This window comes from Squalius cephalus (genome assembly GCF_949319135.1).
Source record: "Squalius cephalus genome assembly, chromosome: 3".
Taxonomy (NCBI): domain Eukaryota; kingdom Metazoa; phylum Chordata; class Actinopteri; order Cypriniformes; family Leuciscidae; genus Squalius; species Squalius cephalus.
The window spans coordinates 42,352,875-42,378,854 of NC_137124.1; the positions used below are offsets into that span (position 1 = coordinate 42,352,875).

At 39.0% G+C, this 25,980-nt stretch overlaps 3 protein-coding genes across 5 annotated transcripts in view; 2 read left to right on the top strand and 1 right to left on the bottom strand.

Annotated features, from left to right (window-relative positions):
- The window catches only part of col25a1 (collagen type XXV alpha 1 chain), a 1,104,568-nt gene that overhangs the window by 11,762 nt on the left and 1,066,826 nt on the right, over positions 1–25,980 (top strand). The window lies entirely within an intron of this gene.
- Positions 1,940–5,168, top strand: LOC307155225 (uncharacterized protein). Its single transcript, XM_079865786.1, has 2 exons — positions 1,940–2,299; positions 3,127–5,168. Exon 2 carries the CDS (start codon positions 3,192–3,194, stop codon positions 4,191–4,193), a length of 1,002 nt encoding a protein of 333 aa, XP_079721912.1. The 5' UTR covers positions 1,940–2,299; positions 3,127–3,191; the 3' UTR covers positions 4,194–5,168.
- LOC307155224 (uncharacterized protein) lies at positions 4,598–8,850 on the bottom strand. Of its 3 annotated transcripts, none has more exons than XM_079865785.1 (4): positions 6,823–8,850; positions 6,405–6,439; positions 6,074–6,213; positions 4,598–5,669 (listed from the first exon to the last, which is right to left on the bottom strand). In XM_079865785.1, exons 1-4 carry the CDS (start codon positions 6,871–6,873, stop codon positions 4,657–4,659), a joined length of 1,239 nt encoding a protein of 412 aa, XP_079721911.1. In that variant the 5' UTR covers positions 6,874–8,850; the 3' UTR covers positions 4,598–4,656. The 3 variants fall into 3 exon arrangements, 2 of the variants coding, with proteins under 2 accessions (XP_079721911.1, XP_079721910.1); XM_079865784.1 differs by having other exon boundaries at positions 6,405–6,504; XR_013820472.1 differs by lacking the exon at positions 6,405–6,439 and having other exon boundaries at positions 4,669–5,669.

A 25,980-nucleotide genomic window follows, 5' to 3' on the forward strand; every position in this document is an offset into this window, starting at 1 on the left:
CTACAAAAGTAATGAGAAAGGTGAAGCAACAGACCTCAATGCACCACTGTACAAACGCTGCTTTAAATTTGCCACGGGAGGCAACACATCAAATCTGGCTAACGTTGACCACTTGTCACTTGATCATCCTGACTTGTTCAAAGAGTTCAGAGATCGACACGTGAGTCCATCATTCAACTGATTTAATTTAGACTTTTATTCACAGCGCACATAGAGCTTATCAATTAAATATGACACGGTAAACACGAAAGCTCAAATGTGCTTTCATGACACGCTAGAACCAATGAAGTTTAGTTCTCATAATTTTTTTGCCCTTTCAAACAATCATATATTAATTGAATTTGAATGAATAAAGAGATAAGTGATATTAATTTTAGTATTGGTGATAGTAAAATGAAAGGCATATCTATCACTGCTGCTGTGGCGACCGACTGAGGAATCAGCTGAGAGAGAGTAATAGTAGTAATATGGATATTACTAATATGAATGTTAGAGTAACACTTTACATTTAAGCTACATTTGTCAACATTCATTAGGTAACCTGACCTGACAGTATTATAGCATTTATTAATCTAGAATAGATCAATCCGTAATTATTATTTAAATATACTAATACATGTTTAGCATGTTAACATTACTTTATGCATTAAACTAATATGAACCCAAACCAAACAGTAATCAAACCAAGATGAATAAATGCTATAAATGTTGATAATTCTGTTGATGCATGACAGCTAATGGTTTACATTTCATTTCATTATTCTATTATTCTATATTAATCAATTATTATAGATAATAGATATTAACCTATTTTAATTGTATCATTTCAGGTGTCCTTTTCTTTTTTTTCTTTTTTTTTTTAAATCAAAATTTAACCTACTGTAAGTTCCCTGACTGTTTTTTATTTATTAAATTTTTTTTTTTTACATTTTGATAACTTTTTGTTTGCACATTCGGTGCAGCAGAGTTTCAAGCAGTGTTTTTTAATAAAACTGTTTCAATTCACTTAAATTTTGAGGCTGGTTATTTGTCACCTGTGGTATCGATTTAGTATCGATACCGAGGTATTAGGTTCTGGTACCGTACCGAAACCAAAATTGTGGTATCGAGCCATCCCTAGCCTAGACCCGCCCTGAGTGAGCTGGACACAGAGTCCGCCATTGTTCGACGCTTGAGCAGCTGTAGACAAGAATGTCTCCTAAGCGATTGAGGTGTGTTGTTGATGGATGTAAGAATGAACATAGCAGTCTTCATTTACTCCCGTTGTTACTCAAGGATGGATCTGTACTGTTTGTGATCAAGCTTACACTCTCCGGAGCAACAGGCCTAACGTGACTGGACACGGAAGAAATGAAAGTGCGAGCGCGCTCTTTATGACAGCTCTTCGAGTCATTTTACGGATATAAGGTTTACCAGTTTATTTAGCACCCACTGAAAAGGTGTGTATATTTGTTTACTGTTAGTTGTAACGAGTGTTTTGTGTACTTCGCTGTGTATGTTGTTGATAATGAAAGGGAGAGAGAGAGAGTTTATGGATAAGACTTTAATGCGCACTTCTTATACTATGTTTATTCAGCTCTTACAGAGATTCTCTGGAGTAAAACTAACGCTCATCTTTTGTGTGATGTACAACAAACTTCACTGAACTCGTCAGTATATTTTGGTCATCATTCGGACGGGTTTGCTGCAGCAGGCTTGTATAGACCAATTATAGGTTTGTAAACATCCGGGATGCGAGCGCATCGTGGTTGCAGAAAGACCGTTAACAGCTGATCATTACATATATACTAATATATACTAATAGTTCAATTTAAAACATTTTCATATACATTTTTTATATATATTTGAGTTTATATTTAATTTTCGGAATGTTCTCCGCGTATTTTAACAGTTTGTCACCCAGTGATAAGAACTGTTACAAAATGAAATTAACGTTAGTGAGTGGGATACATCTTACAGATCCGTTTGCCATAAAACCTTCTGAATGGTTAAACGATGTAACGAAATGGCCAGCCATCCAGTGGCCAGAGATATACAATTATCTTATCGAAACTCCGAGTGTATATACCCGGGAGAAGTTAAAAGCGTACAAGTCGCTTGATGCGTACAACTTTGTTCTGTGTGGTCACGTCCAAGACATACAATTTCATGATTACCAAGTTCAAAACTTCGTAGTGCTGAAGACGGAGGTTCTGCCTAGCCAAAGACAGAGTAAGAAGACGGAATTGTACAAGACCTGGGTTATCGTCAACAAGACAAACAACTGCATTCTTACTGCAAACTGCACCTGTATGGCTGGGTATGTAACCAAAATAAGATTACTATATTACATTTTCATTATTTACCCATTTCAGCCAGTCTCAGCAATGTAATCAAACAAAATGTAACTTCTTATTTGCTGAAATCATACAACTGTTGGTATGTATAGCCTAAAGCACAATTTAAACCAATGTGTTACTACATTATACAATTTTGTGCAGGTTAGGGTCATGCTGCAGTCATGCAGCTGCACTTATGTTTAAAGTTGAGCTGTGGGTCAGGATGGGAAAGACGGAGAAGTGTTGTACATCAGGGACAAATATGTGGATTAACACATCCAAGAGAGAGGTGAAACCAGCCAGACTGAGTGAGATCAGCTTCAGAAAGGCTAAGAGGACAGACAACCAACTGCAGCCAGTCAGAGTAAAGTGTAGAAAGAACAATGTAAAAGGTAGACACAATCTGAATGTAGAAAAGATCAGGTCGTACATATAACAAGCAGGTATTAATTCGTTTTATTTTATTTAAATGAAAAGGGCAATTAATGAAAGACTAGTTGCAATATTGCACTAATAAAGCTTCTGAGGGTGTATTAGGACATGTTGTTCCAAGGTGTTATATTATTTCTGGTAGTTTGCTGCTTACTTTTGTACCATTTACTGGACTTGAACTACTTATATTTCAATAAAACTACAAAATGGGGATGTTCTCAAACTTTTGACCAGTAGTGTAATTAATGTAAAAACAGTTTTGTTAATAAAAAGTTAAAGTTATAATCAGTACCATGTAACTATTAATGACATGTAACCAGCTTTGATTGTAGTTTGTATTAAAATAAGTTATCTAACATTTATTTTGTGTATTCAGAACTGACAGATGAAGACATTGCAGACCTGAAAGTATTGGCACCTAATGCAGCTGTGCTCACTAGCATGGACTTCAGTGACACAGACTCCACATCAGAATCTGAAACAGAGACCGGAGACCTGCCAGAGCCACTCGTAGCTCTGTATGATGCCAATCTGAGATGCCTCTGCCAAAATGAACTACAAGAGAGGTGTGAAGAGACCTTCGAAAAACTGGGGAAGCAGTTAACGAATGACCAGTGTGTAAACCTTGAGCTAACGACTAAAAATCAGGCCCACTCTCAGGCCTGGCACACACACAGAACTGGAAGGATAACGAGCACAACCCTACATCGTGTATGTACCGTAGTAACCGAGAGCACTAAAACAAACCTTGTAAAACAGGTAATGCACTACAACAAACATGAGTTGTCCCATGTCCCAGCAGTACTTTGGGGAAGAGATATGGAGGACACAGCCAGAAGAATATACACAGAAATAATGAAAGCACAACATCACAACTTTGACGTGGAGCTATGCGGTCTTGTTGTGCGGCCAGACAAACCACATCTTGGGGCATCGCCGGATGGAATGGCAAACTGTACCTGCTGTGGGAAAGCAACTGTAGAGATTAAGTGCCCATACAAATACCGTGATGGTCTGACAGGAAGTATTGAGGACACACAGTTCTGCTTAGACAAAGCACTTAAACTAAAGAAGAATCATGAATATTACCATCAAGTTCAGCTTCACATGTTTGTATGCAACGCCCAGTACTGCGACTTCGTGGTTTGGACAAAGCAAGATATTACCATCAACCGCATCACCAGAGATGAAGAAATGCTGCAAGCAGTCCTGCCTAAAGCTGAAGTGTTCTTTAAACGCAGAGTTTTGCCTGAGCTGTTAACACGCACCATGGATCCACTGATGCAAGCACCTGCAGTCTGCTCACACTGTCAAAGGCCAGACTTTGGGATGATGATTGACTGTGCAAAGTGCAAGAACCATTTTCACTACACATGTGCCAGAGTAAGAAGAAAGCTTGTGGATTGGTATTGTGATCACTGCAAAAACAACAACTCAGAATGAAATGTACTTCGAAGCAAATTATTTAATACAATACTAATATTTTACATAAAAACACTTACATGTGCAATAAGTTGTGTTATTTACAATAAACAGTTACATAAAGAATTAATCAAAATCAAGCTATCTTCTTGAGACTAATATACATTTACAAAGGTTTGTGTCCACACACAATCACTATATACTCTAAGAGGTCAACCTGTGTGAGTTGATTGATTGATTTCTGGATCAAGATGACATAAAACAGTAATCCAAAGGATAACATGCTAAAGTAAAATACTTATTTTCAGCACGGTCCTTGGTGTTACACACAAGAAACAATGGACAGGAAGCAGACAAACCAGACTAAAAAAAGACATATATAGTATGAAGAGGGCGATAAAAAGACATCACATTAAAACCAAGTAAATAGAAAACAAAAACAGTGTAAAAAAAAAACTCTTCAATAACTGGAATCTAAATCAAGCTATCTTCTTGGGACTATACATTTACAAAAGTTTGTTAATGCTCCACACACAATCACTATATCATCTAAGAGGTCAACCTGTGTGAGTGGAATGACAGTTGTCAGAATTTTGAAATTTTTCCATCTACCTATTACTCTTTCAATGTGTATTCGCACATTAGACAAACGCCTTGATATGTCCACTTCTTGAGCAGAGAGCTGCTTCTTTCCTTTGGTAAAGTGAGGGATCCTAAGGGTGGCACCACGTGTGGCAAGCTCATCTCTAATGGTAAAACCACGATCTGCTAGTATCTCATCATTATGCTCTAGAAGGTCATAAAATCCAGACTCAGCTGTAATTTGTTTATCCGAAACCCGCCCGCCCCAACCTGCCGACAGAAAAGTAATGGCTCCTGCAGGTGACATGCCAACCAAATATTTAACAGTGTTGTGGCTTTTATAAGTCGAGTACGTCTGGGCTCTGGAGGTTAAATTTGAGGGTCTGATGATCAAAATTTCTGTACAGTCAATAATGCACCTGCAACGTTTATATTTGGGTTTAAAACATTTTGGCATATTCTTTAATATTGCATGCTTGCTTGGCCACTTGATGAGAGGCTTTAAAGCCAGAGACATAGCAGGGAGCCAACTTCTCAAAATTCTAGAGATGTCACATTCTGTGACATTAAATCTGAAAGCAATATCCTTGTTGCTGAGTCCTAATCTTAGTTTTAGTAAGACGGCTAATAGATGATCCTCCAGGTTCATAGAGCCACGCACAACCTCTACACTGTCTTTAAGTTTGTTAATCAACCACTCAAAAATGACACTTGTCAGACCTGTGAAAAACAGCACATGCACTGCTTTGCTTTTGATAGAGCTAAAGGAAAATAGTGTTTTTCTGAGTGTTGTCTTTAGTTCCTCATTCTCAGATTTCAGTTTTTTTATGTCCAAACGCAGGTTGTCACACACTGTAGAAAGTTGGCTGTACTTGTGTTTCAGATCATCATGGAGAACCTTTGGGACTGTGGCTTCTGAAATAGAGATTAGATTGCAATTAACTTATAAAAGATACATTGTCACTTGTTTTAGTTTAGCTTTTCTCAATTATTTGATAAGATGTTTTCAAGCAGCATGTGCTAAACAGAATAATGTTCAACTTCATTCACAACACAGTTCTGCTGTATTGAACAATATATAAACATAATGACCATATTCATCTTAATAATAGGCTTGTTTGAATTGAACTGGCACTGCACAGACCGATAGGTGAATGACATCAAAGTACCGCAAGAGTGAATAGAGAGTAGACAGCTCCTAATGGTTTTGAATCGCTCTTGCGTTACTTTGATGTCATAAACTGATTGGTCTGTGCAGCGCCGGTTCAAATCGAACAAGCCAAGAGACTGCCATTAGTTAAGATATGAGAAGTTCTTACCAATGCAAGGACCAGCAGCAGGCTCTATTCTGCAGTCATCTGAGGACAGGGAAGCTTCTGCAGATTCTGATGCAATCTTATCAGTAACTTGGTCTGGTGGTCTGTGGGTGGGTTCATCCCTTTTTCTTTTCCTCTTAAATCTGATACTCAGAGATGAGAGCAAACAGTACGTCCAAAACAGTTTAGTTGGTTAGTAGACAAAAACGATCTGGTCTAACAAATTATATTTACAAAAAAGATGTGGCATTACTTGCCATGCATTCTCTGCAAATTGATGCATGCAATGTGATCCCAGTTAGCAACTAAATAAGGCATAAGTGACGATATTTACCTCTCAAGTTTTGCATCGCCTTTGTTTATTTCACACTGGGTTGAGAATGAAAAGACAGAAGGGACAAAGTCTGGACTATTAAATTCCATGGATACCTCTCCTGCACAAAAAAAGGTTTATTCTAGTGATTGACAGTACGATAGAGTGTAACAGCAAACTTAGCCTGAGTTTACTACGTAAATTACTACGTACTACGTAAAGTAATGTATTAGCCAAGAACTAACTTTACTACCAAGCTTAGGCTAACTAGCAAGACAACGTAACCAAATTGAAGGTAAGTTAGCTAACGTTTAGTAAGCAAATTCGCCTCAAACTTGTACTTTATTCTGTGTTGTACAACTCATTATTTACCGTTATTTTTGTTGTTGTAAGCCAAACCGAGTGATGTGTGTCTGATTTAGCGTAACCGTTAACTTACCTGATATGAAGTGTGAACCGCAGAGTCGGGCATTTTTAATTTTTTCCTCATTCCAGTCGGCTCTTCTGATGGCTTGTAACCAAAGACGTCTGCGGTTGCCGTTAAAAGGAGTGCGAGTTGATGGTATTCGGTAAAACTTAAGACCACTGTTTACAGATTTACGATTTTGGCATCCGACTGCACAACACGACATTTTTCCGTTTGTTGTTGTCTTTTGGTCCCGACATGCGCAGTAGAACCTGCGTGACGCCGTGTGACGTAGGGTGATAATTCCCCTATTAGTGGATAAAAGCAGATGACAAATAAGTTATAACCATAATTAAACTATACCTGTTCTATGTCCATACAGCATATATTCTCTGGCTCTGTGGGCATTATTGTCCGACTCCGAGTCGAAATGAACACCGCAACTGAGAGTTTCTGTTCTGATATTATCAGATGAGATTGTCCTGACTCTTAGCGCGAGCTCATGAGGCTCCGCCCCCTGTGCCGTGCAGCAGCAGTTAATTTGCATTTAAAGGGCACACATTAAAACAGCGCGTTTTTCTGAGCCCCAAAAAATTACAATTTAAACATGCTGTAAAAAATGATCTGTTGGGTATTTTGAGCTAAAACTTCACATACATACTCTGGGGACATCAGAGACTTATTTTACATCTTGTGAAAAGAGTCATAATAGGTGCCCTTTAAGTATACTTAATAAAATTAACTTGAAGTGTACTTCTTTTTCGTAAGGGTCAGACTGCAGCTAATACGGTGTGTGAAAACAATCTCTCCTGTGTTGAATTTAGGGCAAGTTAATGCGACAATAACAGTTTTAACTGACAAAAACAGTTAGCGACGCTAAAACAGGCTTTATTTGACCCTATGAATCACCCATAGTTCAAGCCAGGGTTGCCAGATCCGCGATTTTACCCTGTATCAAGCATTATTTGTAGCACATCTCTCTTCAGTAATCGCAAAGAGCTTTGTTTGTTTTGTCTCTTCAGTAAACGCAAAGAGCTTTGTTACTTCTGATAAGAAACAAAGTCTCAGCTTTAAAATTATGTCCATTTTTGTCCATTTTGTACTGCTGATATTTAAGCTTGATGATGCACGATGCACACTCCATGATGCACTACACCTCTTCTGACGTCATAAGTTGTGTAAGTTGCGCGTTAGGCGCATGTAGACTACGTATGGCCATTTGGCCGGAAGCTAGAATTTTACTTTGTAACGTTAAATATGAATATTTTTCTTACACAAACGCATCACTTCACTTCAGAAGGCCTTTATTAAAGGAGAACTCCGGTCAATTTTAACATTGAGCTCATTTTTTTGTACATTTGGAGTGCTGTCAATACAGAGAGCAACGACAAAAATCGGTGTTGCCTACACCGTGTTATCCTCTTTTTAAAATTTGCACCCTGTTGACTTCAATGGGGCAAGTTTTAAACCTGCTTTTAGCCTCTTAACATCCTTGATGTGTCATTACAAGTGCACAGGTCATGTGAGTGATTCCTTCGGAGTGAACGCGGGTCAATCTGACTGCAGTAGATGTGAAAGATATGAATAAAAATGATGTTTATTCACTGTATACAGCTAACTGCCGTTTCGTTATGCTCCGCATATCTCTTCTCCTTGCGGAACAGGCAAGGAGGGCAATGTTGTGAGATACCTCACTTCATGTTGTCAGAGAACTGGGATTACATCAGTAACCTAAAGTTCTCTTTCTAACATTTGTTCGGTTTCGCACTAAGGGATGTAGACAAATCCCGTTTTGCTGGATATGCTGACGAAGCAGACTAATAAGTGAGCTATTATATGAATTACTGCTCCAGACAGAGGTGAAAACAGAATAACATGAGGAATTCGCCCCTTAATAAAAACTGCCCAAGTGGTTTTTCAACATGGCGGCACGTTGATCGCACGCGTTTATTTGAGCTCTTACAGCATGCGGCAATTTCTTTCTTAAACAGCCTCATATCGTTCTGAAACTGAACAAATACATATATAAGTCACTGTAAACAACACTACAACAAAATGACATCGAGAACAACAAAGAAAAAACATGGAAATCAAGACGAATCCAATACCGAGCCTGCTAACCCTCATGCTAGCATGGCACCTGAGGGTAAAGAAGTCAGCGCAAATAAGCCTACTGACAAAAATCAAGAGAGCAATATTATGAGTGCAATTGCAAGCATGAGAGAAGACTTTTCAGTCCAATTTACAGGAATCCTCGCAGCCATACAGGAGGTTAAACAAGAAGTTAAGGAATTTTCTGACAGGTTGTCAACTGCGGAACAACGTATCAGCGACACAGAAGACCAGATGTCCGTACTGCAAAATACCGTAGACACTCTTCAGCAACAGGTGAAACTTCTAGGAGTTAAACTAGAAGACCAGGAAAATCGAAGTCGTCGTAATAATGTGCGCCTCGTTGGCCTCCCTGAAGGCGCTGAGGGCTCAGATACGGTGAGTTTTCTTGAGAGATGGCTGCCCGAGGCACTGGGACCAGAGTCCTTTACCAACCCGATAACTACTGAAAGAGCTCACCGCTTACAGGACCGCCGAGATCGGAACGCTCCCAGAGTACTCATTATGCGCTTCTTGAGTTCTAAGGATAAAGACAAAGTGTTACAAGTCGTGCGGGCCAAAGGCAAGGTGACATTTGACGAACGCGAAGTAAAGTTTTTTCAGGATATCGCCAGAGAAACGCATCTGAATAGAAGGAAATTCTACGAAGTGAAGCAACAGCTTAAAGCCATGGACATCCGATATGGAATAATTTTTCCAGCAAAGCTGCGCGTCACTCACGCAGGACGAGACCGCACTTTTGAGAGTCCAGCTGAGGTGGAACATTTCATTCGTAAACTAAAGGATTCAAGCTCTTAATCCTTCAATCAAGTAGGCTGAATACAGAAGGAAGGAACTGTCATGTAACGAAATATATATAACTATATTTTTCTTTTTACGTTTGAGACTGATAATGTAGGCTATGTGAAATAGGATTGATTGTCAGTTCAATGGGACTTGGCTGATGGAACTCAGTACGGTTGTGGTCAGTGACTTCTAATTTTTCATATTTTAATTTAGTAGTTCTCTCTATCATAATTCGCTGAATATTTTGAACTTAATAAGCTTTTTTGTGTGTGTGTGTGTGTGTGGTTAATTCAGGTTCTATTATAGGCTGTTCAGTTTCTAATATGTTTAGCCGCTTGTTTGTGGGAGCATATGCAGATAATATGCTTGTGATTCGTGTTATGCTGCTCCTAGCGATAGGATCGGTGAAACAACGTGTTGAATCTTCAGTTTATGGGTATGTACGGGTAAAGCACTGGCGAGTTCAGGGAGCTAGTGCTAAGAGAAGCATCCTATGTATATTTTACAATTTTTCAGTAACAGGGGCAATTGCATTTTACTGTAACAGGCTAGGGTACAAGCTTGTAATAATAGGCAGCTCTCAATTTAGGCACTAACACTGTAATGGGCTCCAATTCAGAACTTAAAATAACATCGTGGAATGTGAGAGGTTTGGGGAAATGAACTAAAGTAAAACAAGTAATGACCAGAATTAAACAAATTAATCCCTCAATTGTATTTTTACAAGAATGTCATATATCTTCAAATGACACAACACCAATACAAAGGCGTTGGAAAGGCCAAATTTATTCAGCTTTATTTTCTCCTAACTCTAGGGGGATTATGATTTTAATACACAAGTCAATTCCATTTCAAATATCCAAGGTTTTACAGGACACAGCAGGACGTTACATAATAATTCAAGGATCTATTCTTAATGAAAACATTATTTTGGCAAATGTGTATGGTCCTAATACAGATTGTCCAAGTTTTTTTGAAAAATTATTTCTTTTACTGTCTTCTTTGTCAGGAAAATTGATAATTGCTGGAGACTTTAATTGCACGTTATCTCCTAGCCTTGACCGCTCAACAGGATCAGATACAACACACATACAGTCTAGAAAAAAGATATGGAACTATATAAGAGAACTTAATCTGTGTGACCCATGGAGAAGGTTATACCCTAGTAAAAGAACATATTCATGCTGCTCTACAGTGACGAAGGGTCATTCTCGTATTGATTATTTTTTAATTTCTAATGACCTCTTTCCAAGAATAACAATTTGTCAGTATGATCAGAATCAGAATCAGAATCAGAAAGAGCTTTATTGCCAAGTATGCTTGCGCATACAAGGAATTTGTCTTGGTGACAGTAGCTTCCAGTACACATACAATATAAAGTGACAAGACAAGTGACAAGTAACATAGGTATAAATAAAAAAATTAAAATAAAAGATTATAAATTATAAATATATATAAAGTAAAGTTATAAGGTGCTATAATGAAATGTCTGAGGGAAGTATTGCACATGTTTGTTCCACAGTAGGGGAACATTTAAGTGTTCATGAGGTAGATGGCCTGGGGAAAGAAACTTTTCCTGTGTCTGGTTGTTTTTGTGCTCAGTGCTCTGTAGCGTCGACCAGACGGTAACAGTTCAAACAGAAAGTGTGCTGGGTGTGACGGGTCCAGAGTGATTTTGCGAGCCCTTTTACTCACTCTGGATGAGTACAGTTCTTTGAGTGTGGGAAGGGTAGTGCCAGTGATTCGCTCAGCAGTCCGAACTATCCGCTGTAGTCTACGGAGGTCGGTTTTGGTTGCAGAGCCGAACCAGACGGTGATGGAAGTGCAGAGGATGGACTGGATGACAGCTGAGTAGAACTGTACGAGCAGCTCCTGTGGCAGGTTGAATTTCCTCAGCTGACGCAGGAAGTACAGTCTCTGTTGGCCTTTCTTCACAATAGAGTCTATGTGAGTGTCCCACTTCAGATCCTGAGAGATGGTGGTGCCCAGGAACCTGAATGACTCTACTGCAGTCACAGTGCTGTCCATGATGGTGAGTGAAGGGAGTGCAGGGGGGTTTCTCCTGAAGTCCACGATCATCTCCACTGTTTTGAGCGTGTTCAGCTCCAGGTTGTTATAACTGCACCAAAGAGCCAGCTGCTCCACCTCCTGTCTGTACGCAGACTCGTCACCGTTCCGGATGAGTCCGATAACAGTAGTGTCGTCCGCAAACTTCAGGAGCTTGACAGAGGGGTCTTTAGAGGTGCAGTCATTTGTGTACAGGGAGAAGAGCAGTGGTGAGAGAACACATCCCTGTGGAGCACCGGTGCTGATGATGCGGCTGTCGGACGTGATTTTGCCCATTCTGACTAGCTGTTGTCTGTCTGTCAGAAAGCTGGTGATCCATTGACAGACGGAGCTAGGGACAGAGAGCTGGGTCAGTTTGGTCTGGAGCAGTGATGGGACAATGGTGTTGAAGGCAGAACTAAAGTCCACGAACAGAATCCTTGCATAGGTCCCTGGTTTGTCCAGATGTTGCAGGGTGTAATGCAGTCCCATACTGACCGCATCATCCACAGACCGGTTTGCTCTGTAGGCAAACTGCAGGGGGTCCAGCAAGGGTCCAGTGATGTCCTTCAGATATGCTAACACCAGTCTTTCGAATGACTTCATGGCCACAGATGTTAAGGCAACAGGTCTGTAGTCATTGAGTCCTGTGATCTTTGGTTTCTTCGGGATTGGGATGATGGTGGAGCGTTTAAAGCAGAAAGGGACTTTGCACTGCTCCAGTGATCTGTTGAAGATCAGTGAGAAGATAGAGGCCAGCTGGTCAGCGCAGGTTTTCAGACAGGCTGGTGAAACACCGTCTGGGCCTGGTGCTTTCCTTCTCTTCTGTTTCCTGAAGATCTGACGCACATTATCCTCACTGATCTGAAGTGCAGGGGGGGAGGGGAGGGGGATGACTGGAGGTGTTGATGGCTGTGTAGAGAGATGGTCAGGGCGGGTGTGGGGTGTCTGATCGGGGGTCTCAAATCTACAGTAAAAGACATTCAGCTCGTTCGCAAGATGCTTGTTGCTGTCGGTGCTGGGGGATGGTGTCTTGTAGTTGGTAATGTCTTTCAGGCCTTTCCACACTGATGCAGGGTCGTTGGAGGAAAACTGGTTTTCCAGCTTTTTGGCATAGCTCTTCTTAGCCACTTCAGTCTCCTTTGTCAATGTGTTCCTGGCCTGATTAAACAAGATCCTATCCCCACTCCTGTAGGCATCTTCTTTGACCTGACGAAGCTGTCTGAGTTTTGGTGTGAACCATGGTTTATCATTGTTGAATGATAAGTAAGTCCTGGTAGGGATGCATAAATCCTCACAGAAACTGATGTATGATGTTACAGTCTCTGTGAGCTCGTCCAGATCGCTGGCAGCAGCTTCAAAAACACTCCAGTCAGTGCATTCAAAACAGGCTTGTAAGACCTGCTCTGTGTCGTTGGTCCATCTCTTTACAGTCCTTATTACTGGCTTAGCAGTTTTAAGTTTTTGCCTGTAAGTTGGTAGAAGATGAACCAGGCAGTGATCGGAAAGTCCTAGAGCTGCTCTGGCGACGGAGCGATATGCATCCTTTGTTGTGGTGTAGCAATGGTCCAAAATATTATTGTCTCTGGTGGGGCATGTAATGTGCTGTTTGAATTTAGGCAGCTCACGTGTGAGTTTTGCCTGATTAAAGTCTCCGAGAATGATAAGATTCTATTGTCATTTCGGATCATGGACCAGTGTCTTTAGTTTACAAATCAATAAGTGATATGAAAGAAAATCGCCGCTGGCGTCTCCAACCGAAATGGCTGCATGATCGTGATTTTATCAAATTTATTGGAGAACAGATAGATAATTTTTTCAAAGAGAATAAAAATGAAACGTCAGCTACTATAAGGTGGGAAGCATTCAAGGCATATATCCGAGGCCAGATAATTAGTTTTACAAGCTCAAAAATGAATAAAATAAAATTGGAATTAGATTTATTGGAAAAAGAAATTAAGATTGCAGAGGGAAAGGCTTATTTAGACACTTCAAATACAATTCATCATGAACTTCTTAAACTTAGGGCTCAATATAATACCCTTTCCACTACAAAAGCTGAAAACAGCTTAATAAGATTGAAACAATCTTTCTATGAACATGGAGAAAAAGCAGGAAAACTGTTAGCATGGCAGATAAAAAAATTGGACACAGAAAAAGCCATTAATAGTATTCAAATGTTGAATGGGGAAATAACATCTAATCCTTTAGAGATAAATAATGCTTTCGTTTCGTTTTATAAAGATTTATATAAATCTGAATCAGCACATTTTACTGAAGACCAAGCTCGATTTCTCAATGATCTTCAGTTCCCACTCATATCAGAAGAAGATAAAAATTATTTAGACCGTATATTTGAAGAAAGTGAAGTCATGGAATCTATATCAAAGCTGAAGAATGGTAAATCAGCTGGCCCTGACGGTCTGCCAATTGACATATATAAGCTTTTTAAAAATAAATTGGTTGGCCCTCTGAAGGAAATGTATGCCGAATCATTTCAAAATGGTTATTTGCCGCCAACTTTAAGAAATGCCTTAATTACTTTAATTTTGAAACCTGACAAATCTCCTACCAAATGTGAGTCATACAGACCAATCTCTCTACTCAATACAGATGTAAAGATCATTGGCAAAATTTTGGCATCAAGATTAGAAAAATGTCTTCCATCTGTAATAGGTCTAGACCAAAATGGATTTATTAAGAATGGTCAGGCTACTCATAATATTAGGCGCGTCTTAAACATTCTGTATGAAAAAAAGGAAGTCCCTGACACATGTTTCCTATCACTTGACGCGGAAAAAGCGTTTGATAGGGTAGAGTGGCTGTATATGAATGAAGTATTGGCTCGTTTTGGTTTTGGAGATTCATTTCTACGATGGGTCAATATTTTATACTTTAAACCAATAGCAGAAGTTAGGACTAATAATACAATATCAAGACCTTTTAATATATATAGGGGCACACGTCAAGGATGCCCACTGTCGCCAATGCTTTTTATTCTAGCATTAGAGCCTTTAGCAATTGCAGTCAGAAGTAACTCTATCATTAAGGGCATTCAAATTAAAGATCGCGATCATCGAATAGCACTATATGCAGATGACACTATTCTTTTTCTAACAAGGCTCGAAAGATCCGTTCCAGCACTGCTCCAACTGATTGATAGATTTGGAAAGTTCTCTGGCTATAAAATTAATAAGACCAAATCATCAATACTGTTTTTAAATACCCAAGAAAGACATCAACCACCGGTTGGGCATCCATTTATAAATGCAATTAATGGCTTCAAATATTTAGGCATAGTTATTACTCCCACAATTGACAAGTTAGTTCCTGCCAATTACAACCCAGTTATAACCAAAGTCTGTGAAACTGTAGACAGATGGTCCTCCCTACCAATCTCATTAATTGGTCGTATAAACATTATAAAAATGAACATTCTTCCCAAATTTTTATATTTATTTCGCTCTATTCCACTCTCCCCTCCATTAGGCTTTTTCTCTAATATGAAAAAAAAATTAACCAAATTCATCTGGAATAATAGACGTGCAAGGCTTCGTCTAACATTGTTATATCTCCCTTATGATAGAGGAGGTTTACGTTTACCCAATTTGCAGTGGTACTATTGGTCTGCCCAGTTGGCTTGTGCCACCTATTGGTTCTCCTTGCAGCCGAAATTACCCTGGGTAGAAATAGAATCTATAGTTGCAAAAGGTATAGGGATGGATATGTATTTGTACTCTGACTTGTATAAAAATCTAAAAAAGGCCACAAAAAATCCCTTTGTTAAAAATACTTTGATAGTATGGAATGATGTTCAGCATATATTGGGAGAAGTCCCAACTCTTTCATTCTTTTCTCCTATTTGGGGAAATAGGGACTTCAGACCAGGGGAAAATGACTCTGGTTTTAAACAGTGGGCACTAAAGGGCATTCGTAAGGTTGGGGATTTGTTTGAGGGAGATACATTGATGTCCTTTAAAGATCTTAATGAAAAATTTGGAATCCCAATGAAACACTTTTTTAAATACTTGCAAATTCGCAGTTATATCAATAACAAGCAAAATCATTCACTATCTAGACCTCTACCAACAGAACTAGAAAAGGCTATGTTTTATGAGGAACTTAGTACAAACCAAATTTCACTGTTTTATTGCAAATTTGTAAACAGTTCTAAGGAATCATCTGATTCCAAGAGAATTGCTTGGGGTATAGATTTGCAATATGACCTTCCAGATTCAGAATGGAGCCAGATATGTGTTAAAGCCCAGAATTTGTCAATTAATACTAGATTTAAGCTGATCCAATACAACTGGGTAATGCGTACATATGTCACCCCTGAAAAGTTAAATAAATTTAACCCGGAAATCCCAGATATCTATTTTAAATGCCAAAAACATAAAGGAACATTCTTCCATTGTATCTGGGAATGTGAGGTGATCAAGACATTCTGGCAAAAGGTGACAGCACTAATTTCTTCAATTATTTCAAAACCAATTCCAATGACCCCTGAAATATGTGCTTTGAGTTTAATTCCTGTAAGTCTACCATTATCAGGTTATCACACTAAAATGATTGACATTTGTCTAGTTCATGCAAGACGTTTAGTAGCATTTTACTGGAAGAACATAGAAGGTCCATCCATTGATCATTGGTTAAAAGATCTGTCACATTGTATTGCATTGGAAAGAATAACCTACAGCATAAAGGGCAAACTAAAAGATTACCATAAAATATGGGATCTTTTTATACATTTTCTGGAAAATAACCAAATATCGATACAGGCAATATTAGATACCTCTCAATCCACTGATTGATATGTGTATATAGGATGTGCTTATGTATTTGAAAATATGTGGACACATCTGTCTTAGCCTTTGTATAATAACTTCTATACCTGTGTAACTGATTTTTTTATTTTGGATGCTGAGGGTGGGTGTGGGTGGGGGTGGGAAGATAGTTAAAATATAAAAAATGTTTTGTTTTTTGGAAATGTTTTTGTTATGCTACATGTTTTTCAATAAAAATATGTTTAAAAAAAAAAAAAAAAAAAAAAAAACTGCCCAAGTAATCTTTGTACAATATGACTACTCACTCCCAGGACTGAGTGGGTTAGAGGGGGTTCCGTCACATCCAGTATACAGAATCGAACAAATGTGTGCAGAGAAGACCAGCTTGCTCCAGCGCAAATTTCTTGGATATAAATGCCTTTAAATAGAGCCCACAATGTAGCCATATCTCTAGTAGAATGAGCTCGTAGTCCTCCTGGGGACTCTATATTTGCGTTATTGTAACATAACATGATAGCCACCACCATCCAGTGGGAAAGGCGTTGACCGGAGATATTTTTCCCTTGTAAGAGTCAGCCCACGAGAGACAAACAACTGGTTGCTCTTACGAAGTGTGCATGTTCTCTGTACATATGTACGCAGAGTACAAACCAGAAATAAACAGTATAACCTCTCATACCTCTGGAGATAAAAAAGGTGGTGGATCTAAAAATTACTTTTTGACCACCTTACCATACCATACCACTTTATTTATATAGCACAATTTAAACAAACAACAAGGTTACCAAAGTGCTTTACAGAGATAAAAATATAAAACAAAAACAAACAAAAATGAAAGCTGCAAGCAGCATTTATCGGGGTTCAAGCAGTTAAGGCCTTTAAGGCCTTTAAGCACACAAGCATCAAAAGACATTACGTTTTATTTAGCAAGCATTTAACAACTGCCATCATAGATGAAAAAGTCAATTTACAGCCAATACAGGCAGTTTACCATAGGAAATATATGGTTTTAAAGCATTTTTACTGTTATAGCACCTTTTTGCCTAAGTCTTCTTATAGTCTTGCCTGATCTCCACCACTTTTATTAGTAGTACTCAAAGTGTGCCCATATACAGTACCAGTCAAAAGTTTGGAAACATTACTATTTTTAATGTTTTTGAAAGAAGTCTCTTATGCTCATCAAGCCTGCAGTTAAAAAACAAACAAACAAACAAAACAAAAAAACAGTAATTTTATGAAATATTATTACAATTTAAAATAATGGTTCTCTTTTTTAATATACTTTAAAATGTAATTTATTTTTGTGATGCAAAGCTGAATTTTCATCAGCAAGTACTCCAGTCTTTGGTGTCTTATGATCCTTCAGAAATCATTCTAATATGCTGATTTATGATCAATGTTGGAAACAGTTGTGCTGCTTAATATTTTTTTTATAACCTGAGATACTTTTTTCAGGATTATTTGATGAATAAAAAGTTAAAAAGAACTGTATTTATTTAGAAAAGAAATCTTTTGTAACAATATACACTACCGTTCAAAAGTTTGGGAACAATAACTATTTTTTTTTTAAGAAATTAGTACTTTAATTCAACAAGGATGCGTTAAATTGATAAAAGGTGATGGTAACGATTTATATTGTTAGAAATGTTTTTATTTTGAATAAATGCTATTTTTATGAATAAATGCTGTTAACGTTTTACTCATCAATGAATCCTGAAAAAAGTATTCCAAAACAATATATTAAACAGCACAACTGTTTCCCTCATTGATAATAACTGAGTATCAAATCATCATATTAGAATGATTTCTGAAGGATCATAAGACACCAAAGACTGGAGTACTTGCTGATGAAAATTCAGCTTTGCATCACAAAAATAAATTACATTTTAAAATATATTAAAAAAGAGAACCATTATTTTAAATTGTAATAATATTTCATAATATTACTGGTTTTTTTTTTTTTTTTTTTTTTTTTAACTGCAGGCTTGATGAGCATAAGAGACTTCTTTCAAAAACATTAAAAATAGTAATGTTTCCAAACTTTTGACTGGTACTGTATATGTGTCAAATTTGTTGTAAATATGTAATTTTGATAAGGAGTTTAGACAATTATATTCAGTGGCGTAACGAGCCAACACCGGGCCCTTAAGTAGGATTATCAAGGCGGGCCCCTTGATGACGCAATTGATGACATTGATGACGCAATGTCCGCGAGTAGGCTACCATGAATAGGGCAGGATATGATCATACACAGCATATAAGAGATGAGATGACTAACAAAATCAGGAGGAGCCTACGCTCACCAAAAAAAAAAAAAAAAAAAAAACTGGTGACAGCGCACCATAACACATTGTTAGGCCTAGGTCCAAATACATAAAAAGATGCTCTCTTACATTATAGTGGGATTTTCCGGGCTTTCCTATGTGCAACAGCAAAGTTGTCGATTAGATCAGGATTGTGCGCATGGGCATTCTCAATTGACCCTTCGCAGGGAGTTTGATTGACAGGCGATCTGACTAATCATAATCCGCCATTTTGTCCCACAAAGCAGTCAGGAGAGTTAGTAGATTAACATTGGAGGATTTAAATTTGAAAAACAAAGTGTGCTGACGTCTTAGCACTTTAAAACAACATTCCTTTTATGTTCATTCATATTTATTTTAATGCTATAAATTAACTAGAAGGAAGAGATGATCGGTTCACGAGCAGCTTTAACTGAGCCTCGAGTCTACAGCGATCTGTCAGACACATTAAAGAGTCACAAAACGGTATTTATTGTTTAAATGTCTCTAAAAAATGACAACATTTGAAAGGTGAGACTTTTGGCACTTTTCCATTACCAGTACCAGCTCAAATCAACTCAACTCGACTCGACTCGACTCGGCTCGGCTCGCTTTTCACTCCGTTTTCCATTGCAGATAGTACCTCCACAATAGTAACTGGTCGTCATAGCGACGCTGCAGGAAACTGCCGTGACTTAATCTTCTACGCGAGATACATCCGCTGCCACACACACAGGACAATGGAGGAAATCGAGTGTATGCTGTTTTTGGATGTTTTTTTTTTTGCTGTTTTTTATTCAGGATACTCCGTCTGGCGCGTGCAATGATGACGCAGTGAATAGTGACGATTCTCTCTGACCAATCAGCAGTCTGCCGTGTTTTCACGTCACATTTTAGTATCGCCTCAACTCGCTTAGAACCTCGCCGGGGGTGGTACGAAAAAAAGTACCTGGAAGCAGGTACAGGTACAACTTTTACACAGTGGAAAACAAACAAAGCTGAGTCGAGTCGAGCCGAGCCGAGCCGAGCCGAGGCGAGCTGGTACTGTGTAGTGGAAAAGCGCCATTTGTTTCATATCAAAAGTACTTGTCTGTCAGCGCGCAGTCTCCTCTCTGATCCGCAATGTATTTTTCACTGCGTGAGAACTTGGTGTGGTGTGAGAGTGGCGTCGCTTGTCAGACATAGCAACAGTAACTAAAGTGGGCGGGTCTTTGCGAATGGTCATTGACAGTATGGACGGGGATTCGCGGGCAGTCCCAATTCAAAACAAATTTCATCACAATCCATCATTGTTCGTTTCAAACATGAGAGCATCAAAATAATCCATGGGTGAAACTGATTGGATTTAAATCATTTTTTTGTCAGTTCCTATCATAATTTTAACATTTTGGCATTATTGTTTAGCTATTTACCTATGTTTTCAAATTTCCTTTGTTTTTTTGTTGTTGTCTCGATTGGACTAACGGCTTTGAAGATAAACACAATTTTTTAAAGCTCTAAATGACACTTACAAAAACCATAAGGCGAAACCTGGCATGTTTGGTGTTGTTGGACTCGGCAAGGATTCAGGAGTCTTAGGAGGTCACTCCTGTGGAAAAACACTGGCTTGAAACTTCTAAGGCTCCTTCAAGGCATTGTGCCAATGACGTATACTGAGTTTTTTGAGATACACCAATGTTCTCATAGACTATCATGGCACCCTGGACAAAGACACTGCGTGCCAATTTTCAGTAGACTAACAGTTGGGCAAGTTATAACCGTTTTATAGTGCCACCAAGTGGCCAATTGTTGCAATTTTTTTCAAGTGATCTCAGATTGAGCTCAGGAAGATGTATCCCAAGTTTAGCAAAAAAATCTCTTTCCGTTCACAATTTATAACCGTTTTAGTAAAAATGGCCCTGGTGCCATCAAATATTTTGGTTCCCCTTATCGACCGTTAATTGAAATTTTGAATTTTTTGGATGATTATTGATTGACAGACTCCAGAGAATATTCTTGCAGTGGTTTGGTTCTGATCTGGCCAAAAACCTAGGAGAAGTTTGCAAAAATAGGTTTTTCAAAAAAATGCAATTTACTCGAAATTGGCGCCTGAAGGGCGAGCAAATCAGAGATAGCCATTTTGTCTGCCTTGAGCCAAGGATTCCAACGATATAAGACACTTGATCCTGGGACAAGCGGTCTAAGAGTTATGAGCAATTTTGAACTTTTGGTTGCTGTAGCGCCACCTATGGGCCATTCGGGGTCATACTCTGATAGGTTGTCCCCAAATTGAGGCCTACCATCTGGCCAGGTTTCAAGTCTCTAGGCCTTACGGTTTGGCCTGCACGATGCGTTTTACAAATCCTTACAATTACAATAGGGTTTCAGCATTTCATGCTTGAACCCCTAATAATACAATTACAATAGGGTTTCAGCACTTCGTGCTTGAACCCCTAATAAATAAATAAATAAAAGCATCAGCAATGACAACGACAACGAAGACCACATCAGCTCTCATGTTGAATCAAAAGCCAAGGAATAAAAATATGTTTTTAAACGAGATTTAAAAGTGTGGAGGGTGGGCGCAACTTTAATGTGTTGCGGTAAATCATTCCACAATTTGGGAGCAACTGCTGAAAAAGAGCGGTTGCCTCTGGTCTTCAGCCTGGTCCTGGGCACGTTCAGCCGCAGCTGATCACCAGACCTCAGTGACCTTGACGGGGTGTAAATGTGCAGGAGCTCTGAAATGTACTGAGGTGCCTAGCCATTTAGCGACTTAAAAACAAACATTAAAATCTTAAAATGTATTCTAAAATATACAGGGAGCCAATGGAGCGAGGCCAAAATAGGGGTAATGTGTTCATGTTTCCGGGTTCCTGTTAACAAACGAGCAGCTGCATTTTGGACTAACTGTAGGCGTGAAAGAGAAGTTTGGTTCACGCCAATGTAAAGTGCATTACAGTAGTCCAAACGGGTCGAAATAAAAGAATGATTCACTTGCTCAAAAATATTAAAAGATTAAACAGGTTTAATTTTGGCTAAAAGCCTCAATTGATAAAAACAGGACTTAACCACCATGTTTATCTGCTTGTCAAGCTTAAATTCACTGTCAATTGTAACGCCTAAATTGGTAACTACTGGCTTTACATATTGCTGCAGGGACCCAAAGTTTACGGGAGTGGAGTCACAAACCCGGCTGGGTCCAAACACAATGATCTAAGTTTTTTCTTCGTTTATATAAAAAAAATTAAAAGACATCCAGGTTTTAATATCCTTGAGACATTCAAGTAACGGAGTCAGGGAACTGTTTGCATCTCTTCTCAGTGGTAAGTAGATTTGCGAGTCATCCGCATAAAAATGGTAGGAAATACCATGTCTTTTAAAAATATTTCCAAGAGGGAGAAGGTACAAGGAGAACAATAGTGGTCCAAGAACTGAGCCTTGAGGGACTCCACAGAGAAGGGGGGCGATAGATGATGTAGAGTCACCAAGTTTTACAGAAAAAAATCGGTCAGATAAATACGATCTGAACCACTGCAGGGCAGTATCTCGGATGCCTACACAGTGCTCTAGGCGAGAGATAAGAATGGCGTGATCAATTGTGTCAAAAGCAGCAGTAAGGTCTAAAAGCACAAGAATAACTGAGTCTCCACGGTCTGTAGTTAATAAAAGATCATTAAAAACTCTTAAAAGTGCAGTCTCGGTACTATGAAAAGCTTTAAAACCAGATTGAAAAATGTCTAAAATACCATTTGTATCTAAATAGGATTGTAATTGTGCAAAAACAGTTTTTTCTAAGATTTTAGAAATAAAAGGAAGTTTGATATCGGTCGGTAGTTAGCTAAAATAGTAGTGTCCAGATTTTGCTTTTTAATTAGAGGTACAACAGTTGCCTCCTTGCAATAAGCTGGGACACTTCCTGAAGTCAGACTGCTGTTAATAATTTTTTGGACATTTGGCCCTATAGTGGTCCAGACCTCCTTAAAAAGGCGAGGGGGGACAATGTCCGTGGGACATACTGAGAGATTAAAGCTGTAAAATTAATTTATTGAGGCAAGAAAGCGACACAGGCTCAAACTGGTCAAACACTGTTAAACAGGTCAGCATTTCAGAGGGGTCGGATACAGGTGGGGAAATATGAGCTCTAATGGAGGCAATCTTGGCTAAAAAATAATGTAAAAAGTTCTCACAGACTTCAGAAGAAGCTTATAAACAAGAGGATTGGGGTGAATTTAAAATTGAATCAATACTTTTAAAAAGGACACGTGGTTTGTTTAAATTTTGGACTATTTTTTCTTTTAGATATCTGTTTTTTTCAGCTTTTACTATTTTTTGATAAGTTCTCCAGCTTTCCTTTAAAATTTCATAAAAGACATGAAGCTTGTCTTTCTTCCACCGACGCTCTGCTCTCCTGCACTCTCTCCTTGCTGCACTGGTAGTGTCATTAAACCATGGCTCAGATTTAGGTCTAGAGCGCAAAACTTTTAAAGGAGAAACAATGTCAAGAATGGTGCAAACATCATGCATGAGGGGTGAACTGATAAAGCATGTATTTCGCTCACCCTTTTCATTGTAGTGAGAGTAAGTAATAGAGCTGTTTTTAAAAGGGGCTTTAGAGAGCGCATTCAAGACCATGGACAAATCCCAAGGCAGGACCAACGGCTTTGAAACCGAACACAAGTATGGGATGATGTTCTCAACGGAACAATCTCAACGGAAGCAACGTGTACAGTAACACATCTGGCCACTCGTGGGCTAGAGCATCCACACCCAACAGTGCATCGCCATCTGCCAGAGAGAAGAACAGGTGACATTGCGTGTTTTCACGTAATGCAAAGAGATCTAGCTGACGGCTTTCTGGGGAGACAGACCTGAAATGCCTCTCCTTCCTTTTTCCACAGGTCACATTTCGGAATAATTGCTGTCATAGTCGTGCAGAACATGGCCTTTGGATCAATGGGGGCATCCAAAAACTCCCCCTTCTCTTTGTCAGAGAGTCCTGACAAACTTAGCCACAGCGATGAAGACCATACTCTGTCCGGAATGTGCGCAGGTTTAAATCTGTGAAGATACATATGTCCTCCGAGAGCACTGGGTTGGGAGATCCGGACTGTAGCTGACGACCTATCTCCTCTAGTAACTCCGCTTGATAGGCCGTAAGGAGGGCCAGGTGTTCTTAAAATCTTCAACCTGGCAGGAGTTTTCAAAAAAGTTCTGTTTCAGTGACCGGATACTGTAAAATGCAATATAAAATCTTATTTTATATTGTGTAATATAATATAAGTTTTAGATTAGAGTTTTATATTGTGTAAGTTTCTGGCTAACCGACTTACTGAAATACTTCTGCTAAGCAGCTGTGGGCCACTATTCCCTAAAACTGTGTCTATTAATGCAGACTGTCTGTCGTTCTTACTACTTTGAGGAAAGATAAAGGATGGTGCAAGATTTGTTTTACAAACGTTTGTTACATCAGTCATTCTCGTTTGTGCTGGGCGAACATGTGCATCGTTATTGATATAGTTCTTGCATGTGCACCGCAATGAATTAGAAATATACACATCGGTTTGTTGATGGACATACTCTTGTTAATGCTGATGGTGAGAAATGACAGCTGCAACATCTCATAATGCACCTCAAACTGAGTAGTGTATCACTGAGAAACGTCCTGCTTGAGTCGTCCTTGTGATGGAGGTTCGAGTTAAATAACTAGTTCTTTCAATGTTTCATCATCTGACTTGCGCTCAGAATGATAGGGTAAAATCGACATCATCGTTACTGTCTTTACAATTCAATCGCTGTGCTTTAGGAAGCCTCTGAACAGCTCTGATGTTCAGTTATGGTAATGCAGTGTAGCTTCCGACAGGCTCTGTACGCGGTAGACCAATCACAACAGACTGGGCCATCTGACCAATCAGAGCAGAGCAAGCTCTCGGAAAGGGGGGATTAAGAGAGACTGATTCATCCATTGAGTCCTTTGAGAATCATTGAAAAATGTGTGGTGATGTGCAATGTATATTATGAGAAAATGAAACAGTTTTTTGACTTTTGATGCATGTAAACTGTTTGTTGGAGACCTCCAAAACAAAATTTTAAAATAGCACAATAAGGGCACTTTAATGTGATTTAAATACTGATTAGCAGTGATGCAGATTATCACTTAAACATCAAACTAAAATACAAAGGAGTGCAGTGGGAAAGGACTGAAGCTTTTGGTCCTTGCAGTGTGATTGAAACCTGGGTAAATGGGAAAGGAAGTGAAATAAGTTAATACATAACTTCTCATAATAGTTAAGACTCATTATACGGTAGGTAAATTGCCCCAATCCCCCGGCTTGGATTAGCACTAGTTAGCTAAATTAAACACAGAGGGAAGTTGAGAAAAATATTTCAATTATTCTCATATTATTATGGATAGCAGACACAGGAGAAGGAAATGGGTGGTGAATATAGATATTTATTGATAACCAAGGTGTAGTGATGAGGTGAGCAGGGTAGAGATAGTCCAAATGATGATCTTGACAGAGACACTGGAGACAGCGAGATCGCTTACATGTCATCTCCGGGATAAAGTGCACAACCAATAAAGCCCAAAGTCATTAAAGTAGTATTTTCCGTGGACAGCTTACTGTTGCCTACTCTTTGATCTCAAAAAGTGCTCTGCCGCTCGCAAACAAATCATGTTTAATTGCCATTCACTAGACAATGCCATGTACAAATCATTTTCAAACCAGTCTGGTGTGAATTCTTTGTTTGTTGTGTATGGCTGCCAACTGTCTCCTCCCTTCCTTCTCATCAGAAGCAGAGGTTTATTTTTCACTGGAGTTTTACAATTGTACAGTGTGTGTGTGTGTGTGTGTGTGTGTGTGTGTGTGTGTGTGTGTGTGTGTGTGTGTGTGTGTGTGTGACATACCAGATCCCCAAACCCTGTCCAGGGGTACGCTGACGATGTTGAGGTGTCCTCCAGGGAGGAGAATATCATTCAAAACATGCTGACCAGAACGGATGAATTCCTACAGTGGTCTAAGCTGGAGGTGAAACACACCAAATGTGCAGCATTTTACGAACGGCGAAGCGGTGGAAACCGCTGGTACAAATCTAAATCTGACAAACCCCCCTCCTTTACAATAATGGGACAGCCTATCAGGGTCTACTCTCGTCATGAAACATACACCTATCTTGGCCATAAATTCAACATTGCA

What these genes read in the sequence shown, in the direction of transcription:
- LOC307155225 (XM_079865786.1), top strand. Translation starts at nt 3,192, where the DNA reads ATGGACTTCAGTGACACAGACTCCACATCAGAATCTGAAACAGAGACC.
- LOC307155224 (XM_079865784.1), bottom strand. Translation starts at nt 7,015, where the DNA reads ATGTCGTGTTGTGCAGTCGGATGCCAAAATCGTAAATCTGTAAACAGT. An exon ending in CGGTTCACACTTCATATCAG is followed by an intron (nt 6,505 to 6,822) that starts GTAAGTTAACGG and finishes TTTTTTGTGCAG; the next exon opens with GAGAGGTATCCATGGAATTT. An exon ending in GGCGATGCAAAACTTGAGAG is followed by an intron (nt 6,214 to 6,404) that starts GTAAATATCGTC and finishes TCTGAGTATCAG; the next exon opens with ATTTAAGAGGAAAAGAAAAA.